The following is a 22,596-nucleotide window of genomic DNA, read 5'->3' on the forward strand; positions in this document are numbered from 1 at the left end:
TGGATTGTCTGCTCCAGTCTTGAATATATACGGACTGCGGTCATATAGGTGGAATATTGCTGAGTGTGGCTTTAAACAACAAACAATCAAACACTGTATTACCCGCAATGCATGTTTGTTGTTTAATGCCACATTTAGCAATATCCCAGCTATATGACTGCAGTCTGTAAATAAATGAGTCTCAACCAGACAATCCAGTGACTGACTACATGAGTTTTGATTAAAGCAGGTGGGATACGATGACATGCAATCAGCCAAGTCACCGTACCTGATCACCTGATCCATTTAGTTGCCTCTTAAGGCAAGCATAGGTTGCTAGGGACCTACATTCTTACCTGGAATCATTACTTACCACTCCCATACAGTTTTCATTGTCACAATTCTTGACAGAAAATGTGTTATGTTTATGTAGATCTCCATCAATGTGATGCCTGGGCAGCCTGTGGAGATATCACCCCAAGACTCCCCAGGTACACCGACTGTGTCCAACACACGCAATGCTGCCTCGCGCTGCCTCATCAGACATCTCAAGCTCACATTGAAGGATAAGTTCGGCAACCATATGGGGGAGAAGTACAATGGCAGACTGACACTAGAGATTACGGCCCCTGAGGGAGTCACCGAGATACCCTGCTTTGTCGGCGGCACCAAGTCCCTGGACATGTCCATGCTGAATGGACAGGTGCACCTTCAGGTAACACTCTAACACGGCCAAGTATTATTACATTAATAGAGTACAATTTGTGTTGGGTATCTATGTATGGTGTTGCTCAATATACATGGTGTGATGTCACTGTGAAATATACACTGTGATGTTAACACTGTGACAGGTACACTGGGATGTCGTCATGGTGACTGATGCAGTGTGATGATATCATAGTGACTGATGATGTGATAGTGACAGATGCAGTGTTATGTCATGGTGACTGACGCAGTGTAATGTTGTCATGTTCACTGATACATTGTGATGCCATGGTGACTGAATAGTGTCATGTCTCTGTGACAGATGCAGTGTGATGTCATGGTGACTGATGCAGTGTGATGATGTTATGGTGACTGATGCATTATGATGTCATTGTGACTGATGGAGTATAATGTTGTCTTGGTGACTGAATAGTCTGATGTCACTGTGACATATGCAATATGATCTCATGGTGCCTGATACAGTGTAATGTTGTCGTGGTGACTGATGCATTGTGATGCCATGGTGACTGATGCATTATAATGTCATGATGACTGATGCAGTGATGTGTCACTGTGACTGATGCAGTGTGATGTCATGGTGACTGATGCATTGTGATGTCATGGTGACTGATGCAGTGATGTGTCACTGTGACTGATGCAGTGTGATGCATTGTGATGTCATGGTGACTGATGCATTGTGATGTCATGGTGACTGATGTAGTGTGATGTCATGGTGACTGATGCAGTGATGTGTCACTGTGACTGATGCAGTGTGATGCATTGTGATGTCATGGTAACTGATGCAGTGATGTGTCACTGTGACTGATGCAGTGTGATGCATTGTGATGTCATGGTGACTGATGCAGTGATGTGTCACTGTGACTGATGCATTGTGATGTCATGGTGACTGATGCAGTGATGTGTCACTGTGACTGATGCATTGTGATGTAATGGTGACTGATGCATTGTGATGTCATGGTGACTGATGCAGTGATGTGTCACTGTGACTGATGCATTGTGATGTCATGGTGACTGATGCATTGTGATGTCATGGTCACTGATGCAGTGATGTGTCACTGTGACTGATGCAGTGTGATGGGGTTATGGTGACTGACACAGTGGTTTGTTGCAGAACCTGATGTTACAAGAGAACACGCCTGGCAAAGATGGACTGGAGTATGTCCTGAAGTGCCACGTATCATGTGACATCATCCCCAGAAACAGATCCATTCCACATTATGAAATACCATTCCTCTTCTATAATGGTGAGTACCAGACTGGTTTCAGGACATCTTCAAGGTAAAATACAACTACAAATGCAAGATAGAAAAAACATTTATTCTACATACATACACAACAATCTTCATGCAAATACACACTTTTCTCCGTCACAGTGACATGTCCACATTCTCATACCCCAAAATGTGACCATTTGACTGTCCACTTAAGGGATTCATGTCTGTATCCTCATGACTCCTCTGTATTCATAAACATAAACTAAACTTTCCAGGGAGCTCTACATTGCCACAGAGTCCATCCTAGATTTAATCATGTGTCCTTCATCCCAGTTTACTACATGACCATTCTGATGTGACTTTGGTTATTTGAATGTGTCACACCTACATTAACATGCCTCAAACCACGAAAATGTATTTATCAGAAACTATAGGCATTTCATTTCTTTCACAAACTCAATCTGCAGAGAAAATGTTTCATACTTTTGTAAACTTACTTTCGAGAAAAGCCAGTCACAAAACTTTGTTGAAAATGTAGCAACACAAACTCACAGACACTACATGTCTAGGGTGTTCAAACAGTGGTGTTTTTCATCTTCTTCCAGCAAGGAAGATATGTTTCTTCAACAATAGTTAATTAAAGTGCAGTTGCATGTAAGAGTTGGCTGGTGTAGTGCCGGTGTTGCTGCAACTGTAGCATGTCTACAGGTCAGTTATTCCATCTGAGATTGACCAGCTGTACATTGTCAGCCAAGATTGTGCAAACTGATGATACAGGGCTAGAGAAAAACAACTGGAGAACATCAAATTGTGAGAGGTTTGAAGATGTGTCATTCGTTGTGTTATGCTGCAGTCCATATTCCAGATATATGGGACCATTGAAGATCCCGGGGTAGAATAGGTCTTCGGCAACCCATGCTTGCCGTAAAGGGTGACTATGCTTGTCGTAAAAGGCGACTAACGGGATCGGGTGGTCAGGCTCGCTGACTTGGTTGATGCATGTCATCGATCCCAATGGCGTGGATTGATGCTCATGATATTAATCACTGGATTGTCTGGTCCAGACTCGATTATTTACAGACCGCCGTCATATAGCTGTAATATTGCTGAGTGCGGCGTTAAACAACAAACCAACCAACCAACCAGCTGTATGGCGGAGTTCTGTAAATAATGGAGCCTGGACCAGACAAACCTGGGGATGATATGATGACCACCACAGAACATCATGTAAGTGACCAAGTGACCAAGGCTGACAACCCCCTGTCCACTATTGACGCCTCCAATGAAGATGTCCTGACTCCCTTCCAGGCCTCTGATGGTACTTATCAGCAGTTGTCGTTGTTATAACTTACCACACACTGTCACCAGCCACCAATCAGTTAATAAATCAGTTATAGCACAAACGAGGCAGTAGATAGCACCTCACAACCTGCATAACACACAGTTCCAGTGCATCCACAGGGAACACAACTGATGTGATTCACAACACACAATAAAGATCCAGCAACATCACGTCCTGTTACTACATTTCATCATTCTAGCATTCCCTTTTCGATATTGGCTGAGAGAATACCCAATACGTCATTCAAGATGGCAGTTCTGTTATCCTACACCGTCTTTTACAGAATTTTCTCCTGATGTATGACTTCAGTTATCCGTTCCTTTCTGTTGGACCACAGTTATCTGCCCTTTTTTTGTTGGACTTCAGTTTCCCGCACCTTTCTGTCAGACCTCACTTATCTGCCTGTATATGCAGGACCACAGTTATCTGCCCTTTTTTTGGACCTCAGTTATCTGTCCCTATCTGTTGGACCACGGTTATCTGCCCTTTCTTGGACTTCAGTTATCTGCCCCTTTCTGTCGTACACCAAGACTCTGAAGCAGCTCCTCCACTGACTTGCATGCCTTGTACTTACACTTGGCCTTTGTCACCACCGCCACCTTCCTGAAATGGCATCGCAACAAGTTCAGCAGTTTTAATGGACTATATTTTGACCTAGCATGCATGCTAAGAGAGTGTGGTTGTTTTTACATGTTTTTAACACGAGTGGTAAAATGCAATCCATTTGAATCTGTGTTGAACTCTAGAAACTCCATATACAAGATGATGTATCTTTATTGAAGATGATATATCTTTATTGTCCTAGCAGAATCTTTTTTGGCAGTCTGATTTGATGTCAACACGCGGTTGTCTTGAACAATGGATAAGTCCGTATATTTTCCATGGCCCTGTGGACTTAGGATTTAAAACAATTTCAGTGTATTATGATGGCATCTTGTGATCATAAAAAGCTGTCAAACATCCTGTGAGGAAACACTGAGGGGGAGCGTCTCGTATATCACCCCTACTGGATTTAACGGATAAGTGAGTGAATGTTGTTGCAAGTGGCCTGTAAATATTGGAGTCTGAACCAGGCTGACAGTATGAACAACCCTCCATGTCACTGAGGCACAGGAACTACAATAACACAGGTCACAGATCGTAACCACACAATCTTCATCCTCTGTCACCATTCACTCACTATTCCTGCCTATAGCTGGAGAGTAATTGTGGAATTAACCAGACACTGCCCACGGATATGTTGAGTCAGTGGGATGCAGTGTTGTGTAACATGTTGTAGAGAAGGAAACAAGTCGTACTCACCCTGTCAAGTGCCAGGCATTGAAGGTGACCGCTCCTTTTGCTGACTGGTAGCCACTTGAACAGGGCGTACAGGAGTTGTCTGCCCTTACAGTCACAACCATCAGGTGACCACGTCTCATTTCGGGGGGAGCTGGGATGGTGATTGTCACAGCACTGTTGATGACAGCCTGTGACTCTAGGAGCTTGAAATAAATTATGGGGCCAACGGCTAGCAGATTTTCGACATAACGGTCCATGGACTTGATCTTTGCCAGCAGGCTGTGCTTGATGCGAAGGACCTGATTAAAGATCCAATGTTTATCATATTTTCAAGTGAAAACACATCAATATCACATTTTGATGAAGTAGATATTTTGATGGAGTAGATATTTTGATGGAGGTAGATATCTAACATTTGATGTTTGTCAATTATGAAAAAAGATGAGATAAAATTCCCTGACTTATCTGAGCCAAAATACTTTCAAAACAGTAACTTCAAACATCCATTCAAAAATAAAAGTGTTTTGATAATAGTTACCAGGGAGTTACATACGCGTTTTACACTATCGTGTTTAATGTAAAAAGATCTGTAATATGCAAAAATAAATCCAGATTGTCAGTTTTCTGGTTTAGTAGTGAGTGAGTTGGGTTGAACGCCGCTTTTAACAATATTTCAGTTATATCGCGGCGTGTCCGCTTAATGTGGGAGGAAAGCCGAAGTGATGCAGGTCTCAGACGTTTACCACTTCAGTGAAACCCACGAGCACGGGTATGGTGCTGACAAACCTGGAAACATAATCGGGGCAAACCGGGAATCGAACCCACAATCATAGGTTTCTGGCATGTCCAAGGGATGCAACTCTGCACAGCAAATCGTGGCCCCTTAGATGACTGGGCCACACGTGCCCCCTCTGGTTTTAGTAACAGGGACTCAAGGTCTATGGTTGTTAGGGGGTACTCATTGGTCAGGGGGCGTTTGATACAGTAAACATGGTAAGTGTGAATGGTGTGGACAAACCTGAAGTGTAGCATGTACCGTGTTGATGAAGGCATTGGTGGGAGCAGTGACCTGTATGCGGCTGTCGAAGCTGGAGACATAGGAGCCTCCGGACTGCGTGATGGTGAATGTCTCGGGCTGACTGTACTCCAGGCCATAATTCTCCACAGTCGCATCCTGACTCAGTCGCCACACCCCAGTCTGGGTTTTCTGTATCGTGCGGTCATCAGAGAATCTAGAACACATACAACGTCATTGGTATGCAGGGCAATGTGTGACAAAAGGCCAGTAATCAGTGAATTATAAGATACAGTAAATCCAATTCCAGGGCAGAGTTGTTCCCTGACACTGTGGATCGTTGATGTAATACAGCTGCAATATTACTGACCCGGACTTGACAGATAGACCAGTCTATTTGTAATTGTATTGAGTGAGAGAATGGCTATTGTCTTAGGCCAGTATGTACCAGCTATTTCAGCAGCCTGTAAATAACCAAGTCTAGCCTTACAAAGAATTTTGGTGAAAAATACACAAATGGTTCAGTCACAAAAATCTTCTGTGGTAGTCCCACAAGAGAGCAGTGGTCCCACTGAGCAGCCATTGAGACCTCCATATCCACACTGTAGTTCTCCCTAAACATATACAGAATCTGGAGATTAAATGTTTGATTGTGCTATAACTGTTGACTGTATGTAATAAGATTAACTTTTCTGTACAGAGATCACTATGGATTAATTATGGGTATACAAATTTTAGGGTAAAAAGCCTAAAGAGTCCACAATGTTGTACTCTACTGACCTCTTCCCTATGGTGTTGTTGGCAATGACAGGATGCAGTAGCTGCTTGTTGAGCATCATCTCGAGCTGGTTGCAGACACCCAGCAGCGTGTAGTCGGTCACCTGTGGCATCAGGTCACCGAGTGGTGGCTCAGTCCGGGCCACGCCTGAGTCGGGAGACTTGCCAATCTTTGTCAGGTTTGGCTCACTGCGATAGGTCCTGATCGATGTCCTGGAATCCAGACTCATACTGTCTTCCTCAAGAAACAGTGTGCTGAGTTCCTTAGTCTGATATTCCAAGGCTGACTTCTTCCCCTTTGTCTGGTATTCCTTGGCTGACATCCTCCCCATGAGCGTTTCACTTCTAGACCTTCTGTTACCTTTCGGTGGAGGCTTGGAAAAATTATGACCGAGACTCTTTGAACCATCTCTTGGGATGGGTCTTCTTGTCAAAGGTCTTGATGATCTGAAAGTATTTGACTTTGAATTCTCATCTGTTACAGGGTCTTTCTTTTTGAAAATTCCAAACAGCCTCTTTGACTCTTTCTCTGGCTGAACATTCTTGGCCATGTTCTTGACATGAACAATGGTGTTGCCCTTGATATTAAACTTGTGCAGGTTCTCCAACTTGTACATGTTGTCAGGCAAGGCGTTGATCTTGTTATAGCTGAGGTCAAGGGTTTGGAGTTTGGTCAGCTGGACAATCTGGGGGTTGATGTCATAGATCTTATTTTGCTCCATACGCAGGTACTTCAGATGAGTGAGGTCAAAAATACCCTGGGGAAGAGACTCCAGTTTGTTGTGAGCAGCATTCAGGCAGATCAGGTTCTTCATGCGTGACACTGAGAAACTGGTGAAGTCATTGCTGGAGATGTTAAGATATTGCAGGTTATCAAATTTGTCGGGGATGGTTGTGAGCTTGTTGCCCTGGACATGGAGCACTCGGAGTGCTTGCAGTCGAGTCAGTTCATTGGGAAGAACAGTGAGTCTGTTTTTGGAGATGTTAAGGAACTTGAGATGTCTCATTCGTGTAACCATGGTGTTGAGTGAGGTGAACTGGTTGAGGCTGATGTTGAGTTCCCTGAGTTGCTTCAAGGAGTCAAAATCTGGTGGGAGAGCAGCGAGCCTGTTCTGAGAGAGGTTGAGGACATGGAGGGAGGACAGTTTGCATACCGGGACCGGGACCTGGTCCAGGAGGTTGTTGGCCAGGTTCAGGAACAGTAGCTTGCTGAGACTCTGGATGGAGAAGGGCAGATACCACAGCTTATTCTGGTGCAAGTCCAGGTGTTTCAGGTTGGTCAGTAGGCCCACTTCATGGGGAATCTGCTCTAAATCGTTCTCTCCAATCTGGAGGACTTTCAGGAGATGCAGCGAACCTCGATAAAAAACAGTGTTAATTAACCAATCCTGGGAAAAAATATGTAGTCCATTTTCCGTACACAGTGCAACTTTTTAAGTATAATAAGTTTGGAAACTTCACTACATTTCAGTTGGGGATGTCCTGTAATTATGACAATATTCCGTAACAATGATTCATTAATCAGGAATCCAGTTTCACTTATAAGATTTATCTTATTTCTTCAGTCTGATTCAATAGTGGTTTGAGTGGTTTCAGTCATATTTTGTTAGGTTATTTTTCATAGTACCTGATAAATCATTTGAGGCAATGGTAGCATAGAGGAAAATATTTCAACATGCCAAAGACCCAGGGTTAATTCCCAATAAGTTTACAGTTGTGCCATTTCCATTGCTGTGAAATTGTATAACATTGTCAAATGTGGCATATTACTGCCTTCATAAATACATTACATCAAGGATCTCAGACCTGAAAGGATGTGGTTGCTTTGAACGTAATTGCAACTTACATACACTTTTGGGCAGCGATGACAGCCTGTTCTTGGTGAGGTTGAGCTCGGTCAGATGTTTACAGTTGATAAGTGTCTGTGGTAGAGATGTGATGAGGTTGTTCTGGAGCTGGAGGAGCCGTAGACCTCGGAGATAGGACAGCATGACCGGGAGCTGCTCCAGCTTGTTGTGGGACAGCTTGAGGACCTCGATCCTGGTGAACTGGAACACCTCGGGGGGCACCACGGACAAGTTCCGGTTGTGCAGGTCCAGCTCCACATAGCCTTTTGAGTTGGTCACCACGCGCAGGCGGATACGTGGTTTGCGAGGCAAGGTGGATGCATGATCGAGCCAGGCGTCCACAGTAGCTTTGCTCATGATGCTGTCTGAAAAACATATTGTTCAATGGTTCAGAATTTTTTAATAATTTTTATTGGAAAAGTTGAAATATGTTCAGTTTTGAGAAGAGAAGCACCTTACTCTAAATATAGACCTTTTCATCTGCCTTAGGGACTTGCCATGTATTCAAGCCTGAGATTAAGGGTGGGGGAGGGGGTGGGGTGTGCATCGTGTCATGAAAAAGCGACACAGCGAAAGAAGGGGGTTGGTTCACCAAAACTCATCATTCCAGTGGGGTGTGTGTGCAAAGATAACAGTTCTATTTTTTTATATGGAAAAAATTATACATTTGATCATTATATAGGGACTGGTCATTTATTATAGAAGAGGAGTAGGTTGGTGTCATGAAATGTTTGTGCTTGTATTGGGGGTGGAGGTGGGGGGTCATGAAAATGTTACATAAAATGGAGGAGGGGTTGGCAGAATTTGATATAGTCCTAAGACCAATCTCACACCCCTTATGATAAATGACCAGGTCCTTATTTCATATAAGTGTCTCCCCTTCCTGTTAAATCTACCAGCCCTTTCAGCTGGAATCATGAAGAGCTATTGCTGATCTGTATTGTTAGTGACTGAAATAACCATTCTTGTTTAATATGACCGGTTAGTGTTATATAATCAGCACTGAGACACTCCTCTCATATGTCATTTGCTGCTGTAGTTGGTTGGGTTAAAACTACACACTGCTTACCTTGGGAGAGAAAGGGTAACTAAATCTAAATGTATTGGGGAAGTTGATGTTACCGTATAAGACGTAATAAGCGCCCAGGGCGCTCTCAAAATTAGAAATAGGGAGCTCTTATTAGGATATAATTTTGGTGAAAGAGTTGAAAGATCGTAAATTTCGTGGTTTATGCTGACAGCCTGAAATGATACAAAAGTCTGTGCGTATTGTACATGACAGATATATTTTTCCAGAATTTAACTGCCCGTAATTATGGTTGCATATAACACACGAGTGAGTATTATACACGAATAAATAAGTCTTGTGTACATTAATCAATTGGAAGGGTGCTAGTTGGGATTGTTCACTAGCCAAAATATTAGCAAACATCACCGTGGGTGCTTATTAGAGCGGGGCGCTTATTACATCGAATACGGTAATTAAAATCTGGTACTCTATTCACCTAACAGTGAATGGATACCCAGTCGGAAGAGGTTGTTAACCTTCCAGCACCTAACAGGTAGCTTTGGCTGTATGCTTCTCAGGGAGCAGAGAATGATTGTTAAGAGCAAACTGATCCAGTGACTCTAATAATAGTGCTTTGAGCATGCCTTTGTGGTGTGGAAATATGCTCAATATAAATGTATTATTATTATTATTATTATTATCATAGCTAGCAACAATACTATATATAGGGAATGATGTAGAGGTAGAATGACAACAAGGTGTTGTATTTCAGATGCCAAGAAGCAGTCCCAGATGGCGGCGCTGTCGAAGGAGCGGGACAACCTGCAGTCAACCATCAGAGCCTACAAGTCTATGTTCGAGACCCAGCAGCAGCTCGTCAGTGAACTCCGGAGTAAGTCTAGCATGATAATGTCATTTTGTCCTAGCAGTGTAGAATGAGGGCTTATGTCCTAGCAGTAGTGTAGAATGAAGGCTTATGTCCTAGCAGTAGTGTAGAATGAGGGCTTATATCCTGGCAGTAGTGTAGAATGAAGGCTTATGTCCTAGCAGTAGTGTAGAATGAGGGCTGATATCCTAGCAGTAGTGTAGAATGAGGGCTGATATCCTAGCAGTAGTGTAGAATGAGGGCTGATATCCTAGCAGTAGTGTAGAATGAGGGCTTATATCCTGGCAGTAGTGTTGAATGAGGGCTTATGTCCTAGCAGTAGTGTGGAATGAGGGCTGATATCCTAGCAGTAGTGTAGAATGAGGGCTTATGTCCTAGCAGTAGTGTAGAATGAAGGCTTATGTCCTAGCAGTAGTGTAGAATGAGGGCTGATATCCTAGCAGTAGTGTAGAATGAGGGCTGATATCCTAGCAGTAGTGTAGAATGAGGGCTTATGTCCTAGCAGTAGTGTAGAATGAGGGCTTATGTCCTAGCAGTAGTGTAGAATGAGGGCTTATATCCTAGCAGTAGTGTAGAATAAGGTTTTATATCCTAGCAGTAGTGTAGAATGAGGGTTTATATCCTTGCAGTAATGTAGAATGAAGGCTTATCTCTTTGCAGTATGTAATGAATAATTTAGTGTAGTATGAATACTTCAGTGAAGACTGAAAATCTACCACTATTGCAATATTCTCACGTTCTGTAGAGGAGAGTAAGGATATGAGGGTAAATGTTGAGTCTAAACTTCTAGTTATTACTGCTTTGTTTAGCTGACCAGCTGTAGGTGTTGAGCTGACAAGCAATCAGTGACTGATAACATCTTGATTAGAATGGTCGATGTCCCGCCAGAACACACGGCTACTCGCTGATCTTACAGGCTGCTGGTAAAACATCATGACAGCGTGCTTATGTTCTCTCTAGTACTGCTCTGTGACACGTGAAGTTGGATTGAGAAAATATGAACTGATTTCAGAATATATTTGGTTTCATTTAATGATGGTTCAGCCAGAGACCATTCCTACACTTCCTGCGAGTCTGTTGTTTATGAATGTTATTCCTTGCCTTCCAGTCTCAGTTCTTGAAGCTACAAGGGAGGAACAAAACATTCGGGGTGAACTCCGCAAACAAAACATTCCTGCATCCCAGCTTCAAGATGTAAGTTTGATAATCTGAGTCAATGAGTATGGTTTTTATGCCGCTTTTAGCAACATTTTAGCAATATTCCAGCAACATTCCAGCAGGGGACACCAGAAATAGGCTTCACACATTGTACCCATGTGGAGAATCAAACCCAGGTCTTCGGCACGATGAGCGAACGCTTTAACCACTAGGCTACCCCAGGGCCACTTGGAATAAGGTCCCAATATCTAAATGTATATATATTGTTTACATTTCGGTGTCAAAAGCATGACATTTTGTATAAATTTAAGCGATGGTGTGTTTCAGATGGGTGTGGTAGACAAACTTGTGGCAGCCCGTGTTAAAGAGAGGGAGCAACTGCTGAAAGTTCCAAGACGGCTCTGTGGCCTGCCCCCAGCACCCAAGGACCATGAGGTCTTAGGAAAAGTAAGTTTCATAGGTTTGTGCATTAATGAGGTGGTTTGTCACCATTTGCTATAATATACTCGTCGCCAAAAGAAACAACATATAGAGAAGTATGTACGTTAAGAAGAGATGTTTCCAATGTGTTCCAAATAATGACAGAACTAACAATCAGTCAAGTGTTACCACAGAGTGTCTTTATTCTTATCACGATATGCTGCGTGTGATTTTCTAACTTTACACACTAATCCTGCTAGAAACAAATGGTGCATCTCGAGTCATGGGTCTGTGTCGTCACATGTGATGCGTCAATGTTCGTTGATTCTCACAACATACCCGTGTGTTCGTTTGTGCGTCAAACCAATCTAATATCTTTTGACTATGAGTAATTTTTCATATACGAACCAACATGTAAGGTATTTGCGTTTCTTTTGTCAGTGAGTATATATCAGTTTTACCACATTGTGTTATCTTTATGTTTAACACTTGGATACCCTTGAGACCTGTGAAGATCCGGGGTAGAATAGGTCTTCAGCAAACCATGCTTGCCGTAAAAGGTGACTATGCTTGTCGTAAAAGGCAACTAACAGGATTGGGTGGTCAGGCTATCTGACTTGGTTCATGCATGTCATCCATCCCAATTGTGCGGATCGATGCTCATGATATATATCACTGGATTGTCTGGTGCAGACTCGATTATTTACAGACCGCCGTCATATAGCTGGAATATTGCTGAGTGTGGCGTTAAACAACAAACCAACAACAACAAATGGATACCCTTGATTAAGGTGCTGACAGACAAGCAGATCCTCACATCTAAGGGATGCAACTCTGCTTGTCACCAGTAACCCCAATGTTGTATGTGAGAGTATTAGAGGCTCTGTGGAGGTTGTTAACTGTTGTGTTGTTGTTACAGATAGCACACCTGGGTCGGGTTGAAGATAACGACATTGCACGTGTCATGTCATGGCATATGTCAGCTGACATGGACTGTGTCGTCACTCTCTCCACAAAGAAGGTATGTTAAGATCAGAAGGTGGATAAGATAGGACTTATCCCAAGGGAAGTTCATATTGCACTGTTGATTAGCACTAAAATATATAAAAAAGACAGTATATGATGTTGCTCTCAAACTACTAACTGTAATTACTGTAATCGTTGTAATATGTGCCCTCCTTATAATGGCTCCACTGTTTGTAATACTGAGCTACAAGACACCAACCCAGCTCAATAATTCAATCCAATACAATAATATTTAGGACATATAAAAATGACCCAAGTGCACTTGTAGGTGATATTAGTTAGTGTATGTTAACCACTGTATTGAGGTTCAGGGGGAAAAGGTTTGTTTACCAGTCTGGAAACATCATGTGACATAACTCCTTTTTTTTGTTTTTTTGTTTGTTGTTTAACGCCACACTCAACAATATTCCAGCTATATGACGGCGGTCTGTAAAATAATCGAGTCTGGACCAGACAATCCAGTGATTGACATCATGAGCATTGATCAACGCAATTAGGATCGCTCCAGTTAGCGAGCCTGACCACCCGATCCCGTTAGTCGCCTTTTACGACAAACATAGTCGCCTTTTACGGCAAGTATGGGTTGCTGAAGACCTATTCTAACCCGGAATCTTCACGGGTCACATAACTCCTAGACAACAGCCTAATGCACTCCATATTTTGACACTGACCTGGTACATGCCAGGGTTCTAGGTGTGTTTACAGCAGTGTATGTTTTGTTTGTTGTTTATCGCCACACTCAGCAATATTCAAGCTCTGTGACAGCAGTCTGTAAATAATCGAGTCTGGACCAGACAATCCAGTGATTGATATCATGAGCATCGATCCACGCAATTGCAATACGATGACATACAACCCAGTCAGTATGCCTGACCACCCGATCCCTTTTTACGGTAAGCATGGGTTGCTGAAGACCTATTTTACCACGGATCTTCATGGATCACTTCAGTGTATGAATATATCTAGTTTATGCAGTTGTAGTGCTTCCAAATACACTGAACATGATGTCTAGCTTGACAACTGTGTTTCCTCTCCAGGCCAAGGAGATCTATCACCAGACCAACGGGAAGCAGCAGGTGCTCCCCCTGGACTCCATCTACAGGAAGAACCTGCCAGACTGGGGCAAGTGAGTACACATCTAGTACTGGGAGGGTTGGTTGGTTGGTTGGTTGGTTTGTTGTTTAACGCTGCACTCAGCAATATTCCAGCTATATGACAGCGGTCTGTAAATAATCGAGTCTGGACCAGACAATCCAGTGATATCATGAGCATCCATCCAGGCAATTGGGATTGATGACATGCATCAACCAAGTCAGCGAGTCTGACCACCCGATCCTGTTAGTCGCCTTTTACGAAAGGCATAGTCACCTTTTACGGCAAGCATGGGTTGCTGAAGACCAATTCTACCCTGGAATCTTCGCTGGGAGGGAGTAAATATTGTTTTTTATAACCTACGAGGGCAAACATATCGGGGTTCATAAATATCATATGTGCCCTAGGGTCATATCAAGTGTTGTTTCTGTCATCCGGACGGCATTGTTGACGTCATTCGAATCTTATTGTGACTTGAGGTTGGAATGACGTCACACTAGAAACGATGTCATAGCTGAAGATTGTTGACGTCATTCGACATATTGTGGTTCCGATGCTGCTGCGACTTTCTGTCCTTGTAGGTAAACACCAAAATTCATCTCTGTATGTAGACATCTTCTTTCAGTAATAAATAGAGCATTATATTCTTTTTCATGTCATACTATGTTTATTTCTGGAATTTAGACACTCGTGTCGGAAACATACTATGACACTCATATAATATCCTTTATATGCTTCAGTCAGTGTCTTAACAATTGGCTGAAGGCATGAACAATGGCCATGTGGTCGGATGTGATGACATGCAATCAGGCAGGTCAGACACTGTGAGCATCCAGTCCCATGTTATCATGCACAAGAGTTCCCATGGACATCCCAAAGTAAACCCATTCCAATTCTGTTTAACTGATTTTCCTGTCAATAAATAAATTGCAAGCAAATCCATAGCATTTGATTGGCTGACCAAGCAGTTTTTATTTGTTTATGTTTCCATAAGCTAAAAAGAATTAGGCCACGCCCACTACAGTTTCTTGATTAACTGATGTTAGAATGGGCTGGGTTTGTGTTGCATTATTGCTCTGAACAATGCCACTGATTTCATATCGCTTTTAAATAAGTGACTTGTATTTGTGTTTATGGAGTTATAAACGTAACAAACAGGTGTGCAAACTGTGTAAACCCGCATAAATTGCGGGTTTACACAGTTTGCATAAAAAGCTCCAGATATTTATGTATTTATATTAATATTAGTATTTCAATATTTCACTTTTTTTTTTATGACCTATAACAGAATTAGAAAAATAGGTCTGGCTTAACATATGAACAATATCAACTTTCTCCATAGCACATACAGTACCATTATGATAGTGTCGAGATTCAGTACTCCCATTCAATTTAAGCCAGAACCTGGGTAACAGCAAGCTGCCTTTGTTGCCATGACGCACTGTGCAGAGCAGCATCCCTGGGTGTGCTGGGATCCACTGATCGTCAGGTTCAAATCCTAGAATTGCACTGATTATGATCCTTGGTTTGTCTGCACCATTCTCTTGCGTGTAACTGTCTACAACCTGTGTTTGTTTGGTCAAACCTCCCACATTTAACTGACAGATAGCTGTATAACTGAAATACTGTTCAAACACTTGATTTTATACATACTATTTCCTCCAGTGGTGCAATCTCATTAAAATCAGACCTCAGTTCTCGCTACCGCTAAACAAAGATCTGAGGACATCCCGTCACGGGTCACGTCAGAACGACCTTTCATCCGACTAATCAGAGCCTCACTTACCAGATTATGAAAGTGACAGTCGGAATGTGATTTCTGATCATGCAGTCTCGAAAACTTTAACTCCGAATGATAGTTACGGGTTAACGACTGTATCCAAACAATCTAGACCATCTATTAGCCATTCCAGAATGTTCTTTTGTTCAGGTTTCAAATTTGTAATCGAGAATTTGTCAAAATATGTTTCGAAGCGTAGTCGCCAATTTGAAATTAGTGCTGTAAAGCACGAGAAAGCTGCCTTCTGATTGGTCATTCCATTGGTCGGTCAAAGTTCGCGTAAGGTCGGTCTGACGTGACCCGTAATGGGATGTCCTCAGATCTTTGTTTAGCGGTAGCGAGAACTAAGATCTGATTTTAATGAGATTGTCCAGTGGTCAGAATGTGCTTGGATCTGAGCAGAGATTGTGGAGTTTCAAGTTACAAAATGACATTTCAATAACAGGCTCAGTGCTGTCCTTATGCAGAGAGGGCTAGGGATAGCGGGGATCATATTACCAAGCAAAAAACACTGTGTAACAAAGTTTTCAAGCAGTTGGGATATAGAGAATCTCACCCGAGTATCTTTTGATATCAAATATATCAACACGAGTTGATAAAAGTGGGAAAACTACGAGGCTTGCCGAGGATTTTTTTCCACTTTTATCAACGAGTGTTGATATATTTGATATCAAAAGACACTCGGGTGAGATTCTCTATATCATCCAACATCATTCTTCCAACGTTTTCAGTTTGTAGAAAGTAATAAGCAGTGTCTTAAGTGTAAAAGGTACTGCTAACAGCTTCAGTAGCAGAGCCATTAGTGCATTAGCCATGTCATTTGATTGTGACGTCATGGTAACCAATGACGTCACAATGGCCTGCAAAGCATTGTGATGCAATTTCATTGCAGCCATATCTACTGTATAGATATCGTTTGATCTCACCCAAGCGATATCTCCTGTTGAGCCAGTTTTGGATGATAAATTGCCTTTCAACAACAATCACTCACTAGAACTCTTGACCACCCTGTTATTATTCCACCTTAAGAAGCATTGTGAGAGACTAGTTGTTTGTGTATAGCTGTTAATTAGGCTGCCAGAATGTGCTCATATTGGTTAAAGAAGAGAGTCTATTGTGAACACCTGAATATTGAGAAATCTTTGCATGTGGTCAATATTGCATGGGAATATCACAAACATATGGTATTAATGACATCAAAATAAATTAATATGGAACCACATACATGAATTTTCAAAGAAAATATTTGTGCTCAGTAGAGTTGTTAGAGAAAAGACAGGCCCTTGTTTGTAAAGTGGAAGTATTGGAATATTAAGTGTAGCTGTACAATAATCAAGGTAGTTTATCAGAATTACTGACAACTTGATTATAAGCCATGTGTTGGGGTTGGTGAATGAGTGAGTGAGTATGGTTTTACACCACTTTGAGCAATATTCCAGCAATATCACGGCGGGGGACACCAGAAATGGGCTTCACACATTGTACCTACCCATGTCAGGAATCGAATCCGGGTCTTCGGCGTAACGAGCAAATGCTTTAACCACTAGGCTAGTTGTGGTTGGTATCTGACTACCGGTACTTGAGAGCTGGATAGGACTGAATTAATCAATATGTGTATGTCCTAGGGCTGGGACAGGTAACTCGGGTACCCACAGGTTTACCCGGATCCGTGGTTATTCTTGTTATATATTATTTCATGACAAAAAAATCACCATAACTACATGGTTATACAAGTAACTGATGTTTGTATTCATGCCTATGAACGCATTCCTTATGACTTAAATATGTTTGAATAAAGATAAAACTTTAGTCAACTTTAGTGTATATGCATGACCAGATGGTTCTAAATACAGTTTGTTCGAGCTACTGTCAAACTCTTCTTAATCGGATAGTTTGTACCTATCTCTTGAAACCAACAGCGGGTACCCGGGTAGGGTCGGGTAATAGAGGTGTGGGTATCCTGGTAGTAAATTTGGACTCGTCCCAGCCCTAGTATGTCCACAAAGATTGTCAATACACTTTCTGTCTGCCAAGAGAGGACTTCTTTAATGCTTAATCATAGACAGCAGAACTGTACAGCTATTTCCCCAGTGATCCCAACAATCAGCATACCTGGTACTGCTTCTGAGTGGCTGCACCCACATTGAATGTGTTTGCAGGGATGTTAAATGCCCCAGACCCCACTAGACTTTTCCTCTTTTTTCGTGAAAACCTGCTCACATCCCTATGTTTGTGTGTGTGAAATTCCATATTCCCCAAGGCAAGGGAGTTAACGAGCTTTAAAAGTTTAGTTTCAACTCTTGTCGAACTAGGATGGTATTTCTGGGTCCATATCGTAGAGCCAGCAGTGTTTTTTACGAGTTATGTCCCTTCTATATCCATCCTATGAACCAATCAGATTTCTGATTTCATATCACTTGTTATTGTGATCAGCAATCCACACTGTCAGGGTATGATGACACCAATCAACCAAGTCGCCAAGCGTGACCACCTGATCCGTTTGGTTGTCTCTTACAACCAGCATAGGTTGCTTGGGTCCGGGTCTAACCCAGAATCACTACGGGGTAAACGTGGTACTACTCACCGCCAGTCTTTGGTGTTAACCTGTAGTGTCCTGTCTGTGTTGTCTTTACTAGTCTATCAATGGCCGCTCCCCTCTAGCTCCGTGGCCCAACTGATGATCCTCGTCATCAGCTTCAGGGATGTTATAACCATGGTTTCAGCCAAACTGACCTGCTTGATTACTGGCCTCATTATTTATTGATGGCTGCTTGATTAAAAGTCAGCCATGGATTGGCCTTGTAATTATTGATTGAGTGATGCCTCATTATCATGGAAGAGCAAGCTGGTGGCGTGTTTTTTTAATGTGTTATTGTGTTTAGTGTAATTTCTTGATAGAGTTTATTAATGATGAAATCTAAATGGTCAACAATTCACTGAAAGCTATTGTGTTGTTTGAGCTATGGTTTGGCATTTAATATATACTACTTAAAAGAAGTTAAAGAACACCCAATGTTTTCTATGACTATAGTTAATCTGTCATTAACTATAGTCATATGAAAAAATCAGGTGTTCTTTAACTTCTTTTGAGTAGTATATCTGAATTATATTTTACTGATGAATGCATTTACGACCACAGGATCTAAGGGTTTTCATTTGTGTGTGTCTTCAATCTTTGTGTTTTGATGTTTGAAGTATTATTAACTGAAATATCGTTGTTTTATTTCTATAGTTCAAACTAAATGTTACAATTTTTGGAATCAACATTTTTTATCAATGCTTCACATTTTTATTTAATGAGAATTTATCTTTGAAGATACCAATAATATTAACTGCAGGTTCTGAAGAAGATCAAATAATGAATGTAAACATAAGAAAACATACAAGTTTGTGGATGACAATGTTTGGTTTATTGCATAAAGGGATTTTTTGATGTAGGGTCTTACACCGTTATCAAACTGGAGAGAATAGTAGCATCTAGGAAAATATGCCTTGAGCATGATTTAGACTGGTACATGACTGGTTTTGATAAGCGTGAATGGTATACTTCTATACATCAGCCTGGAACCATCACAATGATCCCGCAATCAAACAAGAATCCATGGAGTGGAATCACTTCTGGTCTCCCCAAACCAGTGGGGAACAACGAATGGTGAATGGTATGCAAACTTTGAAAATATTGAAAAGATTGTTTTGCAAATCTGTCAAAGAGAAGCATCAGGCAGATTTGATGTGGTACTCTCCTCTGATGCATTTTGCTTACACTTGTATAACTATGGTACACAACATGAGAGAGAAGGTAGGGGTCATCTCAAAAACAAAACCGGGACGTAAAAGTTTATTAGACAATGTGATAAGAGGACGATAAGGCATACAGTGTACAAGCTCTACGAGCAGAAGGTACCCCCAATTTGTTGTAGAATTCGGGAGGAAATAATAGACTATTAATGTTTCCCGGACTACATTAGTTATTTCTGTCCAAGAGATGGGGTTTCGATAGACTGCACATGGCGATGACCGAGCAGTTTTCAGGGGAAAATATTCTGTCCTGTCTATGAAGTCACATTATCTCGGTCCCATTCGTAAATATCACGGTCAGGGCTTCCAGACCACTTAACTTGATGAAACCTGGGTGAATAAGAATCATTCCACTGAGTACATGTGGCTACCATCAGATGGACAAAAAGCACTGATGGTACCATCAGGTAAAGGTTATCGTGTCATTGTTTTGCATGCCAGAACCCATCATTTAGGGTTATTGGTGGATGTGAGCTATTTTTTGAGGCGAAAAAGAAATCTGGTGATTACCAAAAGAAAATGAATAGTGCAGTGTTCATAGACTGGTTAGAACATCAGCTACAGCCCAATCTAAACAACCCCAGTGTCATTGTCATAGATAACACTAGTGATCATAACGGCTGGGAACCAGATACCGCCAACCATGAGTAGTCTGAAGGCGACCATGCAGGAATATCTGACAACTTGCAATGTCGACTTCAGACCATCTGAAACGAAAGTTCAACTCATGGAGAAACATCCTTCTGAATAAGAAACCAGCAAAGTACAAGACATGTGCTGGCGGCACGACACGGTCACGCCAGTATGTGATGACAGACGACTGATGACCTGTTTGTCTTTCAGGCCGCTGCCCCACACGAGGTTCCGCCCCAGCTGGACTCCGCCCGGCAACCCTGTGTATGCCCGAGATATGCTGCTGTTTCCGCAGGATCAGGAAAACTGCAGAATAGGTGAGATTCTGGACAGACCCAGTTATTGCTCCTGGAAATCTTGAGTTTATACTATTCATTGTCTTTGATGTAAGCAACCGATCTAAGTGGGTGCCATGACTACATTGCTGTGTGAGGCAATCCGAAATTGTCTATCATACTAGGCGCTGAGATGTGTGTTATGTGAGGCGCTGTGATTTGTGTCATGTGAGGTGCTGAGATGTGTGTTATGTGAGGTGCTGTGATGTGTGTCATGTGAGGTGCTGTGATGTGTGTCATGTGAGGTGCTGTGATGTGTGTTATGTGAGGTGCTGTGATGTGTGTTATGTGAGGTGCTGTGATGTGTGTTATGTGAGGTGCTGTGATGTGTGTAATGTGAGGCGCTGTGATGTGTGTTATGTGAGGTGCTGTGATGTGTGTCATGTGAGGTGCTGTGATGTGTGTTATGTGAGGTGCTGTGATGTGTGTCATGTGAGGCGCTGTGATGTGTGTTATGTGAGGTGCTGTGATGTGTGTCATGTGAGGTGCTGTGATGTGTGTTATGTGAGGTGCTGTGATGTGTGTTATGTGAGGTGCTGTGATGTGTGTCATGTGAGGCGCTGTGATGTGTGTTATGTGAGGTGCTGTGATGTGTGTCATGTGAGGTGCTGTGATGTGTGTTATGTGAGGTGCTGTGATGTGTGTCATGTGAGGCGCTGTGATGTGTGTTATGTGAGGTGCTGTGATGTGTGTCATGTGAGGTGCTGTGATGTGTGTTATGTGAGGTGCTGTGATGTGTGTTATGTGAGGTGCTGTGATGTGTGTCATGTGAGGCGCTGTGATGTGTGTTATGTGAGGTGCTGTGATGTGTGTCATGTGAGGTGCTGTGATGTGTGTCATGTGAGGTGCTGTGATGTGTGTTATGTGAGGCGCTGTGATGTGTGTTATGTGAGGTGCTGTGATGTGTGTTATGTGAGGTGCTGTGATGTGTGTTATGTGAGGTGCTGTGATGTGTGTCATGTGAGGTGCTGTGATGTGTGTTATGTGAGGTGCTGTGATGTGTGTCATGTGAGGTGCTGTGATGTGTGTCATGTGAGGTGCTGTGATGTGTTATGTGAGGTGCTGTGATGTGTGTCATGTGAGGTGCTGTGATGTGTGTTATGTGAGGTGCTGTGATGTGTGTCATGTGAGGTGCTGTGATTTGTGTTATGTGAGGTGCTGTGATGTGTGTCATGTGAGGCGCTGTGATGTGTGTCATGTGAGGCGCTGTGATGTGTGTTATGTGAGGTGCTGTGATGTGTGTCATGTGAGGTGCTGTGATGTGTGTCATGTGAGGCGCTGTGATGTGTGTTATGTGAGGTGCTGTGATGTGTGTCATGTGAGGTGCTGTGATGTGTGTTATGTAAGGTGCTGTGATGTGTGTCATGTGAGGTGCTGTGATGTGTTGTGTGAGGTGCTGTGATAATGTGTGTCATTTGAGATGCTGTGATGTGTGTCATGTGAGCTGCTGTGATCTATGTACAGTGTCATGTGAGGTGCTGTGATCTATGTACAGTGTCATGTGGGTACAGTGATCTATGTACAGCGTCATGTGAGGTGCTGTGATCTATGTACAGTGTCATGTGGGTGCTGTGATCTATGTACAGTGTCATGTGGGTACAGTGATCTATGTACAGTGTCATGTGAGGTGCTGTGATCTATGTACAGTGTCATGTGAGGTGCTGTGATCTATGTACAGTGTCATGTGGGTACAGTGATCTATGTACAGTGTCATGTGAGGTGCTGTGATCTATGTACAGTGTCATGTGGGTGCTGTGATCTATGTACAGTGTCATGTGGGTACAGTGATTTATGCACAGTGTCATGTGGGTACTGTGTTGTGTGTTGCAGTGTTCGGCATGCTGCTGGGGGACACACTCATCCTGGACACACTGGACCACGCCAACTCTTACAGACAGGAGGTCAGTCTCTCACACATCTTCCACGTAATAAGCGCCCCGCTCTAATAAGCGCCCATGGCGAAATTTGCTGATATATTCAACAACAAAAGTTCCTGTGACACCAATATTTTAGTATATTTACTAAACAAGTAAAGTTTGGTTTTCAATATTGTAGTACATGTATGGAATCAACTCACAAAAACGCAACTGCTACAGAAAAGCATGCATTCCTTGCAAAAGTTGACTTTTATGCAAGCCCCATGCATTTCACTACCCAAGAATGGGTATAAAAACATGTGCATTAACAGGATTCCATATGCATTGTTTAGCATCGTGCTGACAACAGCCACTCAGAAAAAGAACAAAATTAATGCAATTATTCAATATTACGAAATGCC

At 42.4% G+C, this 22,596-nt stretch overlaps 2 protein-coding genes across 3 annotated transcripts in view; one reads left to right on the plus strand and one right to left on the minus strand.

The window, feature by feature from the left end:
* LOC139465581 (structural maintenance of chromosomes flexible hinge domain-containing protein 1-like) overlaps nt 1-22,596 on the plus strand; it is a 76,295-nt gene that overhangs the window by 47,960 nt on the left and 5,739 nt on the right. Inside the window, exons 37-45 of one of the 2 annotated variants that reach the window (XM_071247320.1) lie at nt 413-694; nt 1,817-1,949; nt 9,963-10,082; nt 11,185-11,270; nt 11,562-11,681; nt 12,574-12,675; nt 13,718-13,806; nt 20,194-20,300; nt 22,149-22,219. In XM_071247320.1, coding sequence (XP_071103421.1) covers nt 413-694; nt 1,817-1,949; nt 9,963-10,082; nt 11,185-11,270; nt 11,562-11,681; nt 12,574-12,675; nt 13,718-13,806; nt 20,194-20,300; nt 22,149-22,219 — 1,110 coding nt within the window. The remainder of the gene's footprint in view (nt 1-412; nt 695-1,816; nt 1,950-9,962; nt 10,083-11,184; nt 11,271-11,561; nt 11,682-12,573; nt 12,676-13,717; nt 13,807-20,193; nt 20,301-22,148; nt 22,220-22,596) is intronic. The other variant, XM_071247404.1, reaches the window with a different exon arrangement.
* Nucleotides 3,710-8,538, minus strand: LOC139465699 (protein scribble homolog). Its single transcript, XM_071247542.1, has 5 exons — nt 8,181-8,538; nt 6,338-7,691; nt 5,561-5,774; nt 4,564-4,841; nt 3,710-3,864 (listed from the first exon to the last, which is right to left on the minus strand). The coding sequence occupies exons 1-5, from the start codon at nt 8,536-8,538 to the stop codon at nt 3,759-3,761; spliced, it is 2,310 nt and encodes a 769-aa protein (XP_071103643.1). The 3' UTR covers nt 3,710-3,758.

The sequence above is a fragment of the Haliotis cracherodii genome, unplaced genomic scaffold (assembly GCF_022045235.1).
Source record: "Haliotis cracherodii isolate W230 unplaced genomic scaffold, xgHalCrac1.p SCAF_1, whole genome shotgun sequence".
NCBI lineage: Eukaryota > Metazoa > Mollusca > Gastropoda > Lepetellida > Haliotidae > Haliotis > Haliotis cracherodii.

Coding starts and splice junctions, on each gene's coding strand:
- LOC139465699 (XM_071247542.1), bottom strand. CDS start 8,538: ATGAGCAAAGCTACTGTGGACGCCTGGCTCGATCATGCATCCACCTTG. Junction 7,692..8,180: donor ATCGCTGCCCAAAAGTGTAT/GTAAGTTGCAAT, acceptor TTTTTTATCGAG/GTTCGCTGCATCTCCTGAAA. Junction 4,842..5,560: donor CGGTACATGCTACACTTCAG/GTTTGTCCACAC, acceptor ATCTTTAATCAG/GTCCTTCGCATCAAGCACAG.